Here is a 21,222-nt window from a genome sequence, read left to right as displayed (position 1 = left end):
TGGATCCGATTTTGATGAGGTGGAGATTCCATTCTCGGCTTTACTTACAACCAGCCAGGAGTCTAAAGGAGCTATCCAGGGTGTTGGACTCTATCCCTCCCAAAGGATAGGGTCCTTGGATAGCTCCTTTAGACACCTGGCTGGTTGTAAGTAAAACCCAGAATAGAATCTCCACCTCACCGAAATCAGATCCAGCAGCCTTCCCTGTTCCTCTTATATGATTAATGAGTGAAGGGGAATAATGTGCATAGATCCATAGAAATTTGTATCTTTCTGATGCAAATTAAGTCAACAGAGATATTGGGAGTTGTATTTCAACACATCTGGAGGGCACCAAGTTGGGGAAGGAAGGCTGGTCTATAATTATTCAGATCACAGAATCATAGAATAGTAGAGTTGGAAGGGGCCTACAAGACCATCGTGTCCAGCCCCCTGCTCAATGCAGGAATCCAAGTCAGAGCATCCCTGACAGATGGCGGTCCAGCCTCATCTTGAACGCCTCCAGTGTGGGAGAGCCCACCACCTCCCTAGGGAATTGGCTCCATTGTCATCTTGCTCTAAAAGTCAGGAAGCTTTTCCTGATGTTCAGCCAGAATCTGGCTTCCTGTAACTTGAGCCCATGATTCCGTGTCCTGAACTCTGGGATAATCAAGAAGAAATCCTGGCCTTCCTGTCTGTGACAACCTCTCAATGACTTGAGGAGCACTATCCTATCTCCCCTCAGTCTTCTCTTCTCAAGGCTAAACATACCCAGTTCTTTCAGTCTCTCTTCAGTTCATAGGGCTTTGTTTCCAGTCCCCTGATCATCTTGGCTGCCCTTCTCTGAACCCTCTCCAGCTTGTCTGCATCCTTCTTAAAGTGCGGTGCCCAGAACTGGACACAGTACTCCAGATGAGGCCTAACCAGTGCTGAGTAGAGGGGAACTAGTACTTCCCAGGATTTGGAAGCTATGCTTCTATTAATGCCGCCCAAAAGAGCATTTGCCTTTTTTGCAGCCACATCACATTGTTGGCTCATATTCAGCTTGTGATTGACAACAATTCCAAGATCCTTCTCGCTTGTAGTGTGGTTGAGCCACGTATCCCCCATCTTGTAACTGTGCATTTGGTTTCTTTTTCCTAGGTGCAGAATGTGGCATTTATCCCTATTAAATTTCATTCTGTTGTTCCCTGCCCAGCGCTCCAGTCTATCAAGACCACTTTGAATTTTGTTTCTGTCTTCCAAAGTATTAGCTATCCCACCCAATGTTGTGTCATCTGCAAATTTGATCAGCATTCCCTGCAACTCCTCCTCCAAGTCCTTAATAAAAATGTTGAAGAGCACTGGGCCCAGGACTGAGCCCTGCAGTACCCTGCTCGTTACCTCTCCCCCGTTTGAGAAGGTCCCATTGATAAGCTCTCTTTGAGTCCGATTCTGTAGCCAACTGTGGATCCACCTGATTGTTGTTTCATCTAGCCCACTTTGAGCTAGTTTGCTCATCAGGATATCATGGGGCACTTTTTGTCAAAAGCTTTGCTGAAGTCAAGGTGTATTATGTCCACAGCATTCCCACAGTCCACAAGGTTACTTGATCAAAAAAATGAGATCAGATGAGGTGAGGAAAATACTTTGCACAGACTCTCACGGAGGCAATCTTAGTTTTATGTCACATTTTTGTTAGTTGAGGCACAAGACATAATTTTGATAGGTTTGCTTTCCATTACCATTTCATCATTTTGAAATTTTCATTGTAAGAGATATCATTCACATCTCATACTTTTTCAAAACTGGAATCTGACTTTTAAAGTTCTGACACACAGTTATTTCTGACTGTGTGTGTGTGTGTGCTCCCCTGGGTTCAGTTTAATACTTATATATGATTATTCCTGCTGCGGAAGTTTACTAAAATTATTCACATCATATGATAGATGTGGCAATGGTAGCTAATAGCTAAAATATGTCTAACAAATATAGTGGCCTGACTTTTCATGACTTGCTTATTTATCCCTTGGCCATATTTATGTTTGGTGAGCTGCTCATGTTCTAAACATGATTATAAATGACACATTTTAAGGCAGCACATTTTCCTTTATGGTTTTTGTTTTATTTCTCAGTGGTCATGTTGCTTATTCTAAGGATGAGTTATGCAGAGTAATTGTGAGAGTGTAATGGGGCTCTCAGTAATTCATACACCTCTTAGGAGTATTCTTCTCTAAATATCAGGTGATGTAGAAGATCGGGTATTTCCCTTTAGTATTTTAGTAATGTATGTTGGCTCACTTTGATGGATCTACTGAATCCACATCTCAGATTTTTATAAATATTTCTTCTGATGCAACTTAAGCATGTTTAAACTTTATTCAGTTATTTGATTCAAGTACATCCAGTTTTATTTGTGCTTCATCCTGAGCCTGAATAATCACCAATAGCTCGCTGTACAATGTCATATAACAACTTATCTTGTGACTGTATAAATGGCACTGGAGTAGGCAGCTAATCACTTTCTTCACTACCAGAGACAAGTACAGATAAATCTAGTCATGTACAAATCAAAAAAATGTGCCTGCTGAAATACACCCTTTTCAAATCTCTGTAGTCACAGAGCCAGTGTTCTACAACACAGTTTTTGTGAACCACCCAGAGAGCTTTGGCTATTGGGCAGTATAAGACTGTAATGAATGAATGAATGAATGAATGAATGAATGAATGAATGAATAGCATGAAAATTCAGATCCTGTTTCTATAGTGGATGCATTAGTCCTAATCAGAAATTTCTTGGCTCCTGGGATTCTGCCCTGGTTAAGATTGGGAACAGGCCTTGGAGACTGGACTTGATGGTGTTATAGGCCCCTTCCAACCCTACTATTCTATGATTCTATGATTCACATGTTCCCTTTTTCCCTCACCTTACCACACGGACAAAGTAATGAGTAAACAAGGAGAATCTCCAATGGATGGTGGTTTTCCCTCCTGTAGATAGATATAGATCCACTTTTTAAAGTGGTCAGTTGGATCATATGAAAAATCTCCATCCATCCACTTCACCTCCTGAAGCAATGTTGCTGGCATAGGTACAGGCAATCTATCAACCTCTGTGGAATACCAGTTACAGTCATTTTCCACAGCTAAATTGAGTCCCATGTGGAATGTTGACATAGCTGCAGTGATATTCGAATCAGCCATTAATCAGCCTCATTAAGAGACTCAGTGCGGTTTAACGAGTGTCTGACTGGGGCAGAGGAGAACTGGGTTCAAATACCTACTCAGCCATGAAGCTCACTGGGTGGCCCTGGGCCTGTAATTCTCTTTTATCCTTGCTACCATACAGGGTGGTTGTTAGGTTAAAATTGGGGAGGGAGAAGCATCTATGATGCTTTGAGCTCTTCAAAGGAAAGGCAGGATGTAAATACATTTTTTTAAAGTATGTGGACGGCAGTACCACCTACAGTTAGATGAGCTTGCTCATATTCACCTTGGATAGACTCAGAAATTAACCCTGTTATTTCCAATTTTGAGCTAATCTACAGCCTACTTACACTGGGCTTTTGCCCTCCAGTCCCAGTTTCCCGGGGCAGCTCTTCAAAGGAAGCTTTTCAAGCTCAGATTTTAGAGATGGGGAAAATTCCAGGGTTTCTAATACTAGCCTGGCCCCTGAGTCAAGAATTACGAAGCAGAAGAACATAACAGCCCTGTTGGATCAGACCAAAGGCCTTTTTAGTATTCTGTTGCATAGCAGTGAACCAGGTTGCCTATGGGATGTACACAAACAGGACATGAGTGCAACAGCACCTTCCTGTTCAGGTTCCCAGCACCTGGCATACAGGGATATACTGCCTCTGATACTGGAGGTAAGATAGAGACATCATGATAAATAGCCATGGATAGCCTTATCCTTCATGAATTTGTCTTATCCCCTTTCTTTTAAAGCTGTCTACATTGGTGTCCATCGCTACACCTTGTGTTAGCGACTCCCATATTTTAACTATGAGCTGTGTGAAGAAGTACTTCCTTTTATCTGTCCTGAATCTCCCACCAATCAGTTTCAGTGGTTTGAGTATTATGAGAGAGGGAGAGGTTTTCTCCCTATCCACTTTCTCCATATTTTGCACACAACTCAAGAGAGTTGAGGCCATGGAAAGTCATTGTGTCTTGTGGCCTTTTTTGAAGGCCTGTAATGATGGGTCTTGACAGGCTTCAGTTGGTGATGCTTTTTAGAGATGCAGGGCCACTGCAAAAAAGGCTCTCTCCCTTGTATCCACCAACTTGACTGATCCCAGGGTGGGCAAGTGGAGTGGTTACTTCCTAAAAATGGGCAAGAAGCCAAATTATTGGAATGGTTTGATTAAAAAACCCCACACTTTTAAAATGTTTTTAAAGGAAACTATACTGGGATAGTTCCCCTTTTCTGCATTTTTTCTAACTCTACAATATCCTTTTTTAGAGTTGGTGACCAGAACTGTACACAGTATTCCAAGTGTGGTTACACCACAGACTTGTATCAGAGCAGTATGATACTGGTAGTTTTATTTTCAATTCCTTTTCTAATTAGGTTGAATATGGAGTTTACCTTTTTTCACAACAGCTGCACAGGACTGACATTTTCATCAAGCTATATTTCCACTATACCCCCCCACCCAAGATCTCTTTCTTGGTAAGTCACCCCCAGCTCAGATCCCATCAGCATATATGTAAAGTTAGGATTTTTTTTTTGCCCTAGTGTTATTCTTGTACACTTGCTTTGTTGACCTGCTTTTTTTGACACAACTTTACACTTGCTTGAATTGACCTACATTTGCCATTTTAATGCACATTCCCCCAGTTTGGACATATCCGTTTGGAGTTCTCAGCAACTCCTTTGTGTTTTAACCACCCTAAATAATTTGGTGTCATCAGCAAACTTGGCCACCTCACGGCAGATAGTTTATGAACAAGTTCAAGCACACCAGTCTCAATATTGATCCTTGGGGGGCCCCACTGTTTACATTCCTGTGTTGCTTGTTTCTGAACATGAGTCTGTCAAACTTCAGTGACGTCCCTAATGCCATCCAGAAAGAGAAACCTCTACTTGGCCTAGGTTTCCCATATGCCTTGTGCAGAGGCTACAACTGTAAATGTTTATTTGGTTTGCTCTGTTCAATACAAACTGTTGAGAGGCAATCCTCTTTCTTATTATCATACATCTTTAATGGCTATGGCTCATAATTTAACCATCTTGGTGTCATATAAGTTTTAAAATACTCTTGTTGTTAAACCACTTAATTTAGTGGGGGCGTGGGGGGTTACTGTGAGAATACATTCTTCTAGAATTTTATGCTTTTTTATGCTTTAAAAGCATAGCACAAAAAACTTCAGATCCTAAAATGTCCTCGAATGTACTACTAGAACTGTGTGTTTTTGGCACCATTTGTCCACAAGGGGACTATTGTAGCTACGGACTTCGTTGTTGTTATCTGGATTTTATAGAGTAGATGTATTCAAAATGCTAAACAAGGACCGAAGGTAACATTGATTTCTTATGTCAATTCTTGCAACTTGGATCAAATGGTATTTTTCAGATCTAAGGGTACCTGTTATTAACATCGACTGGCTTAGCCCCCTGGCCAAACTAAAGATTACACAGGGGCTCCACTATATTCAGTCTTTCTGAGTACCATTTCCCAGTACTTTCTGAGTACTGTTATCCATGGCAGGGTGTGGGGTGAGAGGGAAGAGGCATGAGCCACACCTTCATGTTGTGCCTGCCCTTTTTTCACCATGGTAACAGTAGCCTCAGTGGGTGGATTTTGGTCAGGGAAATGGGTGCACTAGGGAGAGTTAACCTCTCCTCCCACAGCATATTGATCCCAGTCCAAGTCAGCCCTCTCTGCAGCTGCCTTTAAAAAGAAGTTTGGAGTATGTAGTTTGACCAAGACCATCACCATCCACAAGGACTGTAGATTCCCTCCAGTAGAGGGGAAGCTCTGTGAACGTTTGCATTCATGGAGCTATCCCTGCCATTAAAGTAAATTGGAAAGTGCACATGAACAGTACCTCTATGGATTGGGGCAATGCCACGTGATTTAAAAGTCTATGTCCCCTTCTACACACCTCCATCTGTATGTGATAGTTCCCAACTGATGTGGAAGACATCTGGAAATTTCCTGCCATGGACATAACCCCAGTTGTATATCGGAGGAGATGGTAGATCATATTCCTTTTAACTTTCATCAGTTTTTTAATATTTTGACAGTGTGGTACTAAACAAAATGTCTGCACTTAAGGGCCAAGACAGAAATGGACAGTTTATAGTACTTGTCCATGTTCATATCTGGTAGTTTAACAGAAATGTATAGCTAAAGCAAGGGATACCACCCACCCCACCCCAGATATGCGCATTTTAAAGATTTTACCAGTGAGAACAAAAACCATTACACAATTTGAGATGTCTTTAATTAAACCTTGGTTGCTTTAAATATACATATATATATAATTGGTTTTTTCTCCTTAGGAATTTATCAGGGAATATTTTTTCAAGTCTCATGAATGGACTGTTCTCTGAGCTGTTAACTCTGAAAGTCTTGTAAGTATGACTTGACTGTGCGAAGACCCACCTTCTACAATATGCACGTATATTACTATGCTCTACTTTATCATTATCTATATTTTCAGTATTATATGTTCCCTGAAAATAATATCCTTTCATTATGTGCATTTTATACAACACACTCTAATTCGTTTCTACAGCCTGAACTAAATTTCAGATCTCTGGAATATTGAACAATTGTGTTGAAACCAGGATAGTAAGGTTGCTATAGTTTTATAAAGATTTTTTTAAAAAATCTTTAAAAATACTAAAGCTTTATGGTTAATTTCCCTTATATTTTATGAAAGGATGAATGGAAGCAGAGAACAAACAAATTAATTCCTTACAGCATTTACATAAAACCTCTTACATGTTCATTGTAACTCAACTTAGATTAAATGTACATATTAGATTTAAAACATTTAAATATGTCTCCTTAACAAATAAGGGAGATTTTATTAAACAATAAAAAGACTGATGAAAGTACTAGTTCCCCTCCACTCAGCACTGGTTAGGCCTTATCTGGAGTACTGTGTCCAGTTCTGGGCACCGCACTTTAAGAAGGATGCAGACAAACTGGAGAGGGTTAAGAGGAGGGCAACAAAGATGATCAGAGGACTGGAAACAAAGCCCTATGAAGAGAGACTGAAAGAACTGGGCATGTTTAGCCTTGAGAAGAGAAGACTGAGGGGAGATATGATAGCACTCTTCAAGTACTTGAAAGGTTGTCACAGAGAAGAAGGCCAGGATCTCTTCTTGATCATCCCAGAGCGCAGGACACGGAATCATGGGCTCAAGTGACAGGAAGCCAGGTTCCGGCTGAACATCAGGAAAAACTTCCTGACTGTTAGAGCAATATGACCATGGAACCAATTACCTAGGGAGGTGGTGGGCTCTCCCACACTGGAGGCATTCAAGACAAGGCTGGACAGCCATCTGTCAGGGATGCTCTGACTTAGATTCCTGCATTGATCAGGGGGTTGGATTTGATGGCCTTGTAGGCCCCTTCCAACCCTACCAGTCTATGATTCTATGAAAAATTAACTAGAGTGTAGAGGGCAAATAATGTTTCCGTAATTACATGCATGTGGAAGTTAAATATTGTGGTTCCAAGACTTTTATTAATTCACTTCAGTGAATTAGAAGTGGAATTTGGTCATAATCCACTGGAGTTATGAACTGAAAGGCAATGCATTGTTGTCTCCCTCCCCATAGTGCAAAATTTAAAAGGATTTAAAGTCACACACAGAACCTATAAGGGGTCTCCTGGCTATATGCTTCTTCTCCTTGATTCTGTTACTGGAAGCCATACATTTAAATAAATGTGTCATATTAAAAACAAAATGACAACTTCTGGACTTCAAATATTGTACATAGCATTTTAGGAGATGGTCACTTGTTGAAAGGTTTCGTACTACTCAAACATCCATAAGCAAAGGAAAAGCCATGTTAAATAATCAAGGAGCTGCACACTAAATATTAAGTCATTATCTAGCTGCCAAAACATCAGAATAATCTGAAATGTGGGTAAATGGCAGCTTTGTTTACATAAGAATACAGAAGCATAAAACTATATGGGGGGGCACAGAATGGCTTAGGACATTAATAATGTACACAATATGAGGGATTTGCCTTTCCTCTATTTCTGGGGTTTTCAGCATGGTATCCATGAACACCGCTCTTGGCACCCACCAGGCTCTCTGCCCTTCCTGATTTATATTTCATTTCTTAATAATTTTGAAAATTATTATTTTTTAACTGGGAAGCTGGCATGCTGCAAAGTGAAGTGCTGTCCTCTAATTCTATCTTTATTGGGTTCAAAAGAGTGGTTTTGTATTTTGGAGCTGACGCCCCACTTGTGCTTTGTACTTAGGTTCTTGAGCAAGTTACTTTTCTTTTAGTCTTGCCAGTTTGCATTCTGGGAAATGCGTGTTTTCTGACCAGCCATGCCTACCATGGTGCCATTTTGTAAGAGTACCCACAGAACTCTCTAAAAAATGTACCCATTGACCCCAGAAGGTTGGGGACCCCTGCTCTATTTATATATATCATAAATATCCAAAGTGGGGACTATGCATCTTTAGGGATGGGCGAAATTACCCAGGTCATGCGCCACTTGACAGACCCCTGCTGGCCAGCCGACCCTGTGCAGCAGCGGCGTGAGCCGCTAGCCAGTCCACAGGCGAGTGGTGTGCGGCCTCCTGCTCCCTCATTGTCCCTTTTGAGGACAATGGCAGCTCATTCTTTTATGTAATGGGGCTTTTTACGCGAATGACAGCCGTAAATAAGCCCATTTATGCAACATTACAGGCGTAAATGGTCTAAATGCGCCTATAATGTTGTGAAAATGGGCTTATTTATGCCGCCATTTACATAAAAAGTCCTTTTACGTAAAAGAACAAGCTGCCATCTTCTGAAAAATTTTCAGTGAGGGACAGTAGATGCCTGTAGACTGGCCAGTAGCTTGCTCCCTGCACCAAACAGGTCAGCTGGCTGGCGGGGTCCACAGACTCCAGTCCAGGGGGCCAAGCAGGTGGATGTCCATTGGATTCCACCCCCACCCCGGATATCTGCAATATTCCCATGCATCTTTGCTGCTACATACAGTGCCTACATGGGAGACAGATGAGTCCCCACTTCGGATATGAATGATACATGCGGATACAAGACATGAAATCTAATCTGTGTGTTAGTGTTGGAAGTCACTTAGAACAAAACTAGATAATTAGGGAACTGGATAACAGATTTGCAAAGCATGGTTAGTGCTTCACTAATTAGCTATATATGACAATCATTATATAAAACATTATTTCAAAAGGGGGGAAAGTATTTATTGGTTTGGGGTTTGCTTTCAGGCATTTCTACACTGATTCTCTCATCTGTGACTGTAATCTCAAGTGGCTCTTACAATGGGCTAGAAATGTCTCAGTTCGAATATCAGAAGAAACAGTTTGTGCATTTCCAAGGAGTTTACAAGGAACGCCATTTCGGAGCCTGAAAGAAAATCAGCTGTTATGTGGTGAGTTGTACCCTGGTTTTCAGCATTATAAATTGAGACAAAAATGTACTCAGAAAAAAGTGTATTGTGACGGATAAATGCCTAGTGGTTGGTGTACAGAACTGATAGCGATGAGAAAAGAAATATATACGAAGCAGTGCTAAGGTTTAAGAAGAGTGCAAGTTTAAAAAACAACAAAATTAGATTGCAGATGTATTTTATATATACATAAATGTACTCTGTAGAATTGTCACTTCCCTTATCTGACCTTGAAATAACCATTTTCATATAATTGATTGTAACGGTACACTGTAGAATTATCACTTCCCTTATCTGACCTTGAAATAACCATTTTCATATAATTGATTGTAACGGTAGTGGCATTTCTTTTTGCCTTGTATGTCCAAATAACATTATATTTTAATTAGATTATAGTTTTGACGTTATGGAATAAATGTCAAATTGCATTTTTCTGCCAGTCACCTTTGCAAACTTTGTAGTAGAAGTTGTATCTGTGTGTTGCTGGTGAATGGAAGAATGAATTTTAATAAGTGGAAGCTTGCAGAGAGGCAGAGATTTTAAAAGAAATATTTGGAACAATGGAAATAGATTGGATGGAAAGGAGATAAGACAAAACAATATGAGTGAATAATGAATCAAGATGTAATGTATTTTAAGCCTAGACTATTATATTAGGGTAAGGTCTAAACGAGAGTCCTTGTGTTCTTCTCTAGAACTCTCATCATGTAAATAAACTGACCCTGGAAAAACCCGAGGACTTCTATCTGTCTAAACATGCATATGATTATGCCCTAAGATGCTCTTGTTGATCAATTAAGCCCTAAACATCTTGTACCATACATAGTTTAGAGGCTGCTTCTTTTCTTATATAGAATTGAATGGTTACAACAGGAAACTATGTTCCCAGTGGCTATGCTAAAAAAAATGGAACGCGTGTTCTGTAAATATTCATCAAAGTCCAAGTCCATGGATGTTTAAGAGCAGTGTAAATTCTGATTGTTTGGTGTAGGTGACATCTATTTTCTTTTAAGCACACTGGCTGCCATTAGCTTTCACAAAAAAGGGGGAAAAGGTAAATACAATACATTTATATTTATAAATACATATGTGCGTGTGCACACACACTAAGTAAGAAACTCTTTGCAAGTGAGATTATCATGTATACATAGAAGTGGCATGTCTGCCTATGTCAAGATTTTATACCAAGTCTAGCAGATCACTTGAATGTGTTTTTATGTGAAGAGGCTTGGCTTTTTCCCCATCAGCAGTCAGCAGACTGTTTAGGAGCCAAGAAACAATGGATTTATAGCTTGGTGGGATCAGGGAATGGGAATTAGAGGGTAGTATCCAATAGGGGCCATGTGACTTGCCCCTTCCAGAAACCAGCATTTTCGTTCATGTTGGGGCTTGTCTCTGGAAGTGCTATATCACAGCTGTGTGCGGACCTGGGTGGGCGGGGCCGGGCAGGGCACACACAGACCGGGGCCTGGTGGACACACGCACAGCCCCTATTGGATACTACTCAGACTCTGTAATATTTCCATTAAGAATTCTTCTTCCTCTTCTCCTCTATATTCTTATCCTGCTTTTCAGACAGTTATAACTCCAACAATTATTGCATCCCAAAGTGGTTCATATCAATTGAAAAAGACAGACAGGCCGTATCCTGGCTTCTGTCTCCAGAAACAGGTGTGAGGAGGCAAGGGCAGCCATCAATAGTTGGCCCTTCTGAGGCTTCAGCAGCTGCCTGAGGATGCCCTGTGCTTTTTCCTGAGAGGGCCAGTGTCAGGGGAAGGGCATGGTTGGGCACCTGCCGAGGACCAGCACTGCAGCAGGGGCCCACTGACAAGAGCCCTGTGGACTTGCTCCTCCTCTTTACCATTGCAGCTTTCTTGTTCGCCTGCCTCTTGCTTTGACAGTGGTGGCAATAAGAACAAAGAGCAGCCGATGCCACTAGTCCCTTGCTCACTTTCTCTCTGCCTATCAAGCAAGCAATGAGAAAGAGGAGGAGGAGCAAGACCAGCTGGTGACAATGGCAGTGAGAAGGCAGACTCACTGAGGGAGAGGCCCATTGAGGGCGATTTGCCTGAGAGCCCTCGAAAACCTGGAGCCAGCAGTGCTTCTGGGCCTTTTAGAACCTAGGCAGGTGTTTCAAACTTTCTCCCAGTCCCCGCCTGATCATAGCTACAAATGCTAACAACCAGAATGGAAAGTGAAACTAAATTTAAAGCAACTGCTTTGCCCCTAAGAGGCCATATTAAAATAAGTATTCAGTTCAGTTAGGGAACAACCCTGAATTCCCAATTCCCCCTTTAAAAAAAAAATCACCGTATTATAACAAAGACCATAAGAGAGGTGGGAGACATGGCATTCTGTTTAAATCAGGCCTAAATTTAGGGCAATTTGTCACCTGTCTGAGGACTGGAAACGTTCCGATTCTGATTCTTTGAGTTTTATACCAAGTTTTTCTTTCAGATCTTTCTGTGTCAGAGGTTTGGTGTTTTTCCAATTGAACCAATGTCTTGTGGTTAAACTTCATCTATATAGCAAGTCAAAAATGTGCACAGGTGAATATCAGACTGCTAAAATACCCTGGGGTCACAGCTTGTTACCAGAGCCAATAGTTTGCTGTACAGAGTAACTTCTTAGCAACCAGTTTGTCCTATGATTTTATTAAATATAAAATTTATGCCACCTGGTGGAATTCCTTTGATGTGAAGGCTGGGTTTGTACCTGGTTTTGTTCAGAGTCATTTAAAGATGCACATAAGAGACAGAAGGTATTGGCTAGAGCTGCGTGGAACAGAACTGATTCCAGGCATGTTTCCTCATATGCTGTAGATATAATAACTCATCCTAGTTGTGTACCTAGTAGCTATTCTCATTTCTAGTTGTCTGAAGTAAGGAATTTAACTTGTACTGGGTTGTGTGGCTGTTCTGATCATCTTCACATTCAGTGTCCAAGCACAAAGCCAAAGAATTATTTAATCTTTAGCCACCTTTTGTATTATTTATACTAACCATATTGACATACTGACAATGACACCCTAAGCTGCTCACAGAGCCGGCAGAAGGATGGTCCTTCTGAGGAGAAGGTTGGCTTTTCTTCTTTTGAAAAGGTATTTTGCTCTATGAGATGAATCCCCAAAACAAAACAAAAACCTCTTATATGTTTGGTAGTGTCAACTTCTTGTTACATTACATATGGATCTTTGACAAGCAATACAATTTGTTCATGTTGTGTTCTGTATGTATCTTTGTTATTGTTAAGTATTTTATTACCTTTCTAGTTGGAATAGCCTTTAGTTTGATACAGGGCTGATCTTCACTTAGGGGGCTTTTCACTTCCAATGAGGTTTCACCGCCCATCTTTCACACTACGCAGTACCTGCCTTGAATTGGAACCGGAATTTCCTGCTTCCGTGCTCCCACTTTCAATACCCTGATATCCCGGTATTTCCCCTTAATGTGCTCTGATTTTCCACCTTCGCTACCATATCTGGTCGTAGTCCCCTCCCCTGCTTGTCCATATATGGCGATGTTTGTATTTCCCTCCTGTCCAATCACAGCTCTCGACGGCCCCGTCTCGTCTTCCGGCTACTGATCGCATGGCTTCCTCAGCACTCAATGTTTCCTCAGCAACAAGCAAAGGGCTGGATGTGCGTGCGCTTGTCTGATCTCGAAAGCTGAGCAGGGTTGGCCCCAGTCAGTAGTTGAATGGGCGACCGCCTGGGAATCAGGCATCCTGCATTGAGCAGGGGGTTGTTCTATTCCTTCAAATGAGACTAAGTTTTACCCCTTCTATCCTCTGCTTCAGCTGTTTTTTTTTAATTAAGGTATTATCTTCGAAGAATCGTGGCTTCTCCGCGATTTTTTTTTTTCCTAATTCAGGCATGATCTTTGAAGATTCAGAAATTCAAAAATTCAAATCTTCGAAGATCATAACTGGCAGAGGCAGAGCAATCCTTTATTCAGATTACATCAGAACTGGAGGTGTATCACTGCTCCTGGTAGAATGACTGACAGATCCAGTGTATACTCAGGCTAGGGGTGCTGGAGAAATCTGAGGTGGACTAAAATGAGCTTGGATTTCTAAGAATCCAACCTGTGGAATCTGCTGTGGAGCACCCTCCTCAGGCCGCATGTAGTCTGTGGACTTTTGGATCTTCTTTTTTACTTGCCTGAAATTTATGCAAATTCATCTGTAGGAAAATATGCAAGTTTCTGCTGAGGAAAAATTGAATGGCATGGAATACATTAAATGTTACGTACTAAGGTAAATTATGTAAATTGTGAACCTGCTTACAGAATTATTTGTGTATTTTTCTGTATGATGGGGAAAAATCGAATCTGTCTGTGAGCAGATGACAGAACAAAAGGTGCCTCGCAATCCATGAAACAGAGACAGAGCAGATTTTACACAATCCGTACATCCCTAGCTCAGGCCTGGAGGGGAGGGGAAAACCACACCAATAGAATATAGAAAAATAGCAGGAAAACAACAGACACACCTTCAGTACCCCTGGAAACTCCACCAATGCCATCAACTAGAGACTATAGCAGTGACAACACCCTTATACCACCCACATATGGAGGCAGCTAGTGAATGAAGGCAGCACACACTCTTGCAGTGTAAAGCACGCAGGATGATGCTAGAACACCACCACCTCCACCCTGCTCCAGTGGGTCAGCCAGCAGTGACTGCTATTGCTAGTCATCAGGCTGTCTTCCCACAACCATTGTTTTGTAGCACAACACTCTAAGGGGAAGTTGCAAAATCTGCTCCATCTGCATTTTGCAGATTATCAGGTGCCTTTCTTTTGGTTGTCCGCTCATTGATTAAATTAGATTTCCCAATTTTTTTGAATTTGCACGAATTTGCACTTGTGAAAATGTGCAATCCCCCACCCCAAATGCACAAATCCCCCCCCCCCAATATGCGAATCCCCTCAAAAAGCACATTTCCGGCTGGTGTTTTTTCATTTTACATATTTTTATATGACTAAAATTCCTGAAAGTAAAATTCTGGAAAGTAAAAAAAAAAAAGGTCCACAAGTCCATGAAATCCATGTGACTTGGGAAAAGCTGGTTGGCCGCAGAATCTGCAGGTTGGATTTACAGAAATCCAAACTCACTTGATTCCATTGTGGATTTCTCCGACATCCTAAATACAATACCGTACCCACATCATTCCATGGGTAGGAGACATGCAGGGAGTACACACAGCCCTCCTAGGACAAGGGATCAAAACCCTCCCGGGGAGTGAAGGATTCTTTTTGCCAACAGCAAAGAAGAGGAGCCAGGACAGGCAACACAGGTAGCCACAGTCATGCACTGCCCATGTTCACACAACACACTAAGAATGCTTCAGAATTCTGTCTTATTATTCACGAGCAAGCATGCTGATACACACTGCCTGATCAGTTCTGCTTAGCTCCTCCTGCAAAAGGGAGTAGCTAAACTAACCAGGAATTTACCACAGCAGAAAAAAGCTTAATGTTATATCTGAACCCTGGCTTATTGCTCCTCTAAAAAGCCAAGACCTGGAAGCCAACTTTAAACTCTGGATTGTTTGAGGAGCGACAAGCCAGGATTCCTGGTTCAGCCATAACACTAAGCTTTTCCTAGTTAGTTTAGCCACTCCTGCTTGCAGGAGTAGCCATGCAGGAACAATCGGGGAATGAGCATTACCATACATGCTTGTGAATGAGCTTCGATGATAGGCCAGGATCTGAAGGGTTCTGCCTTAATGTTTTGTGCAAATGCAGCCACTGACTGTTGCAATTAACAGGGAGTAGCTAAATTAACCAGAATCTGACAGAGGTGGAAAAGTTTAGCATTAAGTATGAACCCTGACCCTTGCTTGTCGCTCGCTGCTCTAACAAGCCTAGATCTCTAAGCCAGCATCGAACTCTGGCTTGTTAGAGGAGAGACAAGCAAAGAGTCTGAGTTCGGATGTAACCCTAAGCTTTTCCATGGACATCACAATTAGGGATGTCATGAACGTTCATTTCCTACTTCGTGTTTGACTATCGTCTCTCTGTTCGGTTCCCCGAACTGAAGTTTGCGAACCCCTCCTTGCCCTGCTCTGCTCCATTCAAGAGATTCCCATGAAGTCTCAGGCGCTATGGCGATCCTGTTCACCAGCTCCCCCCAAATCTTGTTAATCGTCTGTTTGGGGAACGGCTTTGGCAGCTATCCATTCAGTTTTGCAAGTTTTGCCCCAATGTGTGCATCTGCATATATGCGCATTTTTTGAGTAGAAAAAAAGCGCAGCTGCCAGAGCCTTTCTGATTTTGCACATTCAATGAATTGAGAAATGTCACAGCCACAGAGAGATCCAGATAGGGGTGGATGAAAGTGACTTACCTGTCCTCGAAGCTTGTTCGCGGTGGGGGGGAGGCGCTTCGCTGCTCCCCCCGCGAAGTTCAGGCGGGGGGGGAGGCTTCCCGCCTCGCCCGGCCGAAATTCAGGCCGGGGGAGAGGCTTCCTGCCTCGCCCGGCCGAAATTCAGGCCGGGGAGGAGGCTTCCCGCCTCGCCCGGCCGTGAACTTGAAAGTTTAAAAAAAAACAAAAACGCCCCCGTGATAGGCTACGTGACAATTAACGTAGCCTATCACGGCTAGATCTGCAAAGTCAGCTGTGATAGGCTACGTCAATCGTCACGTAGCCTATCACGGGTGACTTTAAAAAAAAAAAAAAGCGCGTACGCTAATGGCGGCCCCCATAGGGAGCCGCCATTCGCGTTCCTTATTTGGTTGCTTTAGTCTATGTAAATCTTTACGTAGACTACAGCAACCAAATAAGGAACGGGAATGGTGGCTCCCTATGGGGGCCGCCATTATCCGTACGCGCTTTTTTTTTTTTTTTTAAAGTCACCCGTGATAGGCTACGTGACGATTTACGTAGCCTATCACGGCTGACTTTGCAAATCTAGCCGTGATAGGCTATGTTAATCGTCACGTAGCCTATAACGGGGGTGTTTTTTTCCCCCTTTTATTGCAATGGCGGCGGCGGCAGCCGGTCGAAAGATCGGCTGCCGCCCCCGCCCAGGACGAACACCCGCCTAACCGCCGGCCGGACCCGCCGCCAGGAGGGACATTCGGCAAAGGTAAGTCCCGTCCCGGGGGGGGTGCGGAGGGCGGGGGGGTGCGGAGAATTTCTCCCCGAAACTTGTTCGGGGGGCCGAACACGTTGGCACTCGGCCCCCCGAAGTTTCGGGGAGAAATTCTCCGCCATCCCTAGATCCAGAAAAAGATCAGAGCAAGCAACCCCCTTCCTACCTGAATGACGGTCGTTTCATTCAGACTGAAATGGGCCATTGCCCTCAATTTCTGAGTAACAATTAGAAAGTACTATTCCTTTACAGTGGCAAGTTGAGATAGCCACCTCAAGGAGATGTGCTATTATGTTGCAAATCTCTCCTAAAACTTAGAATTTAACCCCAACATTTGAGAGAATATGTTCCCAAGCAGAACAAACTGAAAGAAAAACATAGTTCCTTTATTCATAAATCAGATGACAGCAAGCTAGCCCAAGAGGGAAATAAATAATTGTTTTACTGTGTGCTTTTTGGTTGTAATTTCTGTGAACGGTGGCCCAGAGAGCTTTGGCTATTGGGCAGAATAGAAATGCAGTACCCAAATAAATAGATAAATAAATACATAAATAAAAAAAGGGGCAGTGTGGTCTTGGTCTCTTGGTTGTGTGGTGTCATTTTGTGTGTTTGTGTTTCGGCTTGGCCAGGGTGACCACTGGGCTGTGAAAGAACCAAAAGGACAGCCCAAGAAATATGCCCATGATGATGATACCACTGTCACGCTAGTGGGAATTATATACTATATATATGTGGAGAAATAGGAAGTTTCCTTTCCAGCTGCCACAGGCATGGTGCTATACCTACATAATTCTTTTCACCTCCTCCTTGCCAGTCATGCAGACTGGAAATGCGCACAATCCTCATTTTCAGCAATTATGCTTCTTGTATCAGTGCTGGCGAAATGCGCACATACCTGATTTTACGTATTTCTGCTTCTTGCATTTCTGTGTGACTGTCGCAGTGTGGAAGCCATCAGAACCCCTGCCCCCCAAAACAAAGGTCACCATGTCTCATAGGAAACAGCTGGAAGACCTTCATGAGTAGGAAGAATTGCTGGGCAGGGCTGGAATTTCTTGTGGCTCACTGAATGTGCAGTGCATTTCTAAAAAGCTCTCCTTTTCCCCTCCTTTTCCCCTCATTTTCTCATTATGATTTAACTGGAGCTGTACATATCGGTAGGGATGTACGAAAGTCACTTACCTTTTCGAAGGGTGACATTCATGGGGGTGGGAGGCGCTCCATCCCTCCCCCCAAAATTCTGGCCAGGGGGGAGGCGCTCCGTCCCTTCCCCCCCAAATTCTGGCCGGGGGGGGCGCTCCGTCCCTCCCCCCTGAAATTCTGGCCGGCGGGCAGGTGCTCCGTCCCTCCCCCCCGAATCCTGGCCGGCTGGCTCCGCAAATGGCAGCGGCCATAGCCGCCGCCGTTTGCGTCCCTGCAGTGAGCCGTGATAGGCTACGTAAATGTTTACGTAGCCTATCACGGCTGATTTAAAAGAAAAAAAAAATGCGCATACGCAAATGGTGGTGCCCATGGGCGCCGCCATTTGCGTTCCTTATTTTGGCACGTCTTATTCTATGTAAACATTTACGTAGATTAAAACGGCGAAAATATGGGGAACGCAAATAGCATAGACGCTACACTATTTGCGTTCCCCTTTCGCTGTCTTAGTCTACGTAAATGTTTACATAGACTAAGACGTGCCAAAATAAGGAACGCAAATGGCGGCGCCCATGGGCGCCGCCATTTGTGTACGTCCGTTTTTTTTCCCTTTTAAATCAGCCATGATAGGCTACATAAACATTTACGTAGCCTATCACGGTGTTTTTTAAAAATCTAGCCGTGATAGGCTACGTAAATCTTTACATAGCCTATCACTTTTTTTGTTTTGTTGTGTTTTTAACTGGAAATGGCGGCGGCGGCAGCCGGTCGGAAGACTGGCCGCTGCAGCCGCCACCGCCGCACCGCTGCCGTGCCGCCGCCAGGAAAATTCGTCCAAGGTAAGTCCTGTCCCGAGGGGGGCAGACTGTTCCGCTACCAATTTCAGGAGGCCGAATGCGCTGGCATTCGGCCTCCCCGAGATTCGTGGCGAAATTCTCTGACATCCCTACATATCGGAGTACTGTTGTGTGAGGAATTTAACCAGCAACACATCCCGATATTGATAATAGAAGATAGAACTGTGCCTTTGCTGCACAGCAAGAATTACTCCAACCCTCCTCCTACCTCTTTGTTCTGAAAAGTATTTTCGTCGCCAATAACAAATAGTCAGATTGCTAGGGATGTCAGAGAATTCCGCGACGGACCTCGGTGAGGCCGAATGCCAGTGCATTTGGCCCCCCAAAAACCGTCGTGTAACGAAGCCCCCGCCCCCCAACCCACGAAAGGTGCGCGGGATGAAGTGCCCGCCACCCCCACCCCACGAAAGGCGTGTGAAATGGAGCACTTACCTGCTCCCGTCCGCGCTGCTGTGCAAATGGCGGCTGTCCTGCAGCCGCCATTCGCTTCCTCCTTCAGCCATGATAGGCTATGTAAATACTTACGTAACCTATCACGGCTAATGCAGAGATGCCATTTGCGTCCCTGCAGAGGCCGTGATAGGCTACGTAAGTATTTACGTAGCCTATCATGGCGGGGGGGAAACCCCAGCATACGCAAATGGCGGTAGCCGCTGCCATTTGCGTACGCTGGTTTTTTTTCCCCCTTGCCGTGGTAGGCTACGTAAATACTTACGTAGCCTATCACAGCTCACTACAGGGACGCAAATGACGGTGGCTACGACAGCTGCCATTTGCGTCCCTGCAGGGCTGCCCAGCAGCCGGATGTCCGGCTGTGGGTGGCCGGAGCTGGCCAGCAGCTCCGCGGCTTGGCTACGGAGCGGAGCCGGCTGGCCAGGATTCCGGGGGGAGGCACGGATCGCCTCCCCCCCTGCAAAGATTCCGGGGGGAGGCACGGAGTGCCTCCCCCCACCTGCAGAACCCGGCAGAGCCAAGTAAGCAGGGTTTCGTACAGCCCTACAGATTGCTGCTGGACTGGGTATTTGGGTACCATGGCATCTCACAAAAATACACATACCCTCACTGCAGGCTGCCCTCAGTCCCATTCCCACCACTGTCTGCCCTCAACCAGGGAAATCATAGGAGGCCTGGAATGTCTGCCTATCTAGGCTTAGGAGGGAGAAAATTGGAAACTTCCCTGAAAGGAAATCAGAATCTGTCACTCCCTCCATGTGAGAGAGACCATTCCCTTCCCCTTTTTCCTCAGAGAAACAAGCAAGTCCCTCTGCTCTAGCCATGCCTGTGTCTCATTCAGAAGAACCCATTAACTAAAGCAGCTGATACACTTTCTGGCACAGGATAGGCAGTATCCTAGCAGGAAGGAAGCCAGATGATGCCAAAGGGGACAGAGCACCTGAATTTTCAGTGGCTGAGTAGAAGTCAACTTTCAGCAGGTATAGGTAATCATGCAAGTAACACTGCTGAAATTAGGGATGTACGAAAGTCACCTACCTTTTTGCAGCTTGGCTTTGCAGTGGGGGGGAGGCGCTTCGCTTCTCCCCCCGAAGTTCAGGCAAGGGGGGGAGGCGCCCCGCCTCGCCCGGCCGAAATTCAGGCCGGGGAGAAGCGTCCCGTCTCCCCTGCTGCGAAACAAAAAGTAAAAAAAAAAAAAGACCCCGTGATAGGCTACGTGACGATTTACATAGCCTATCACGGCTAGATTTCCAAAGTCAGCCATGATAGGCTACATAAATCGTCACGTAGCCTATCACGGGTGACTTTGAAAAAAAAAAAAAAAGCGTGTACGCAAATGGCGGCGCCCATGGGGCGCCGCCATTTGCTTTGGCACATCTAGTCTACGTAAAGATTTACGTAGACTACGTCGAAAATAAGGGCAACGCAAATAGCGTTGCCCTTATTTTCGCCGTAGTCTACATAATCTTTACGTAGACTACAGTGACCAAATAAGGAACGTGAATGGCGGCTCCCTATGGGGGCCGCCATTAGCCGTACGCGCTTTTTTTTTTTTAAAGTCACCCGTGATAGGCTACATGACGATTTACGTAGCCTATCACGGCTGACTTTGGAAATGTAGCCGTGATAGGCTACGTAAATCGTTACGTAGCCTATTACGGGTGTTGTTGTTTTTTTTCACTTTAGTTTTTTTTTTTTGCAATGGCGGCGGCGGCAGCCGGTCGGGAGACCGGCCGCCGCCCCCGCCCGCGCCGAACTGCTGCCGAACCGCCGCCGGGACCCGCCACTGAGAGGGACATTCGCCGAAGGTAAGTCCCATCCCGGGGGGGGCGGGGGGCCAGCAGAGAATTTCCCAGCCAACTTCAGGGGGCCGAATGCGTCGGCGCTCGGCCTCCTGAAGATTCGGGGAGAAATTCTCCACTATCCCTAGCTGAAATTCCCTCTTCCGCACAACTATTGAAAGTGCAGGAGCCTTGCTCTGTTTTGCATCTGGCCATGTTATCCAGTAGGGCATCTACACCAACCTTAACATTCAACATACTTGTCAAAACTTTGGTACTTTTATATTAGTCCACTACAGGTTTGCTAAAAATATT

The 21,222-nt window shown here is 44.2% G+C and overlaps 1 protein-coding gene across 1 annotated transcript in view; it reads left to right on the top strand.

The window, feature by feature from the left end:
- The window catches only part of ADGRA1 (adhesion G protein-coupled receptor A1), a 554,873-nt gene that overhangs the window by 180,093 nt on the left and 353,558 nt on the right, over positions 1–21,222 (top strand). The window contains exons 5-6 of the mRNA XM_084845922.1: positions 6,467–6,538; positions 9,397–9,560. Coding sequence (XP_084702048.1) covers positions 6,467–6,538; positions 9,397–9,560 — 236 coding nt within the window. The remainder of the gene's footprint in view (positions 1–6,466; positions 6,539–9,396; positions 9,561–21,222) is intronic.

The sequence above is a fragment of the Heloderma suspectum genome, chromosome 3 (genome assembly GCF_057233095.1).
Source record: "Heloderma suspectum isolate Gila_16-S chromosome 3, 16-S_ref, whole genome shotgun sequence".
NCBI lineage: Eukaryota > Metazoa > Chordata > Lepidosauria > Squamata > Helodermatidae > Heloderma > Heloderma suspectum.
Note: the sequence above shows the minus strand (reverse complement) of the source record. Positions and strands in the feature narration are given on the sequence as shown.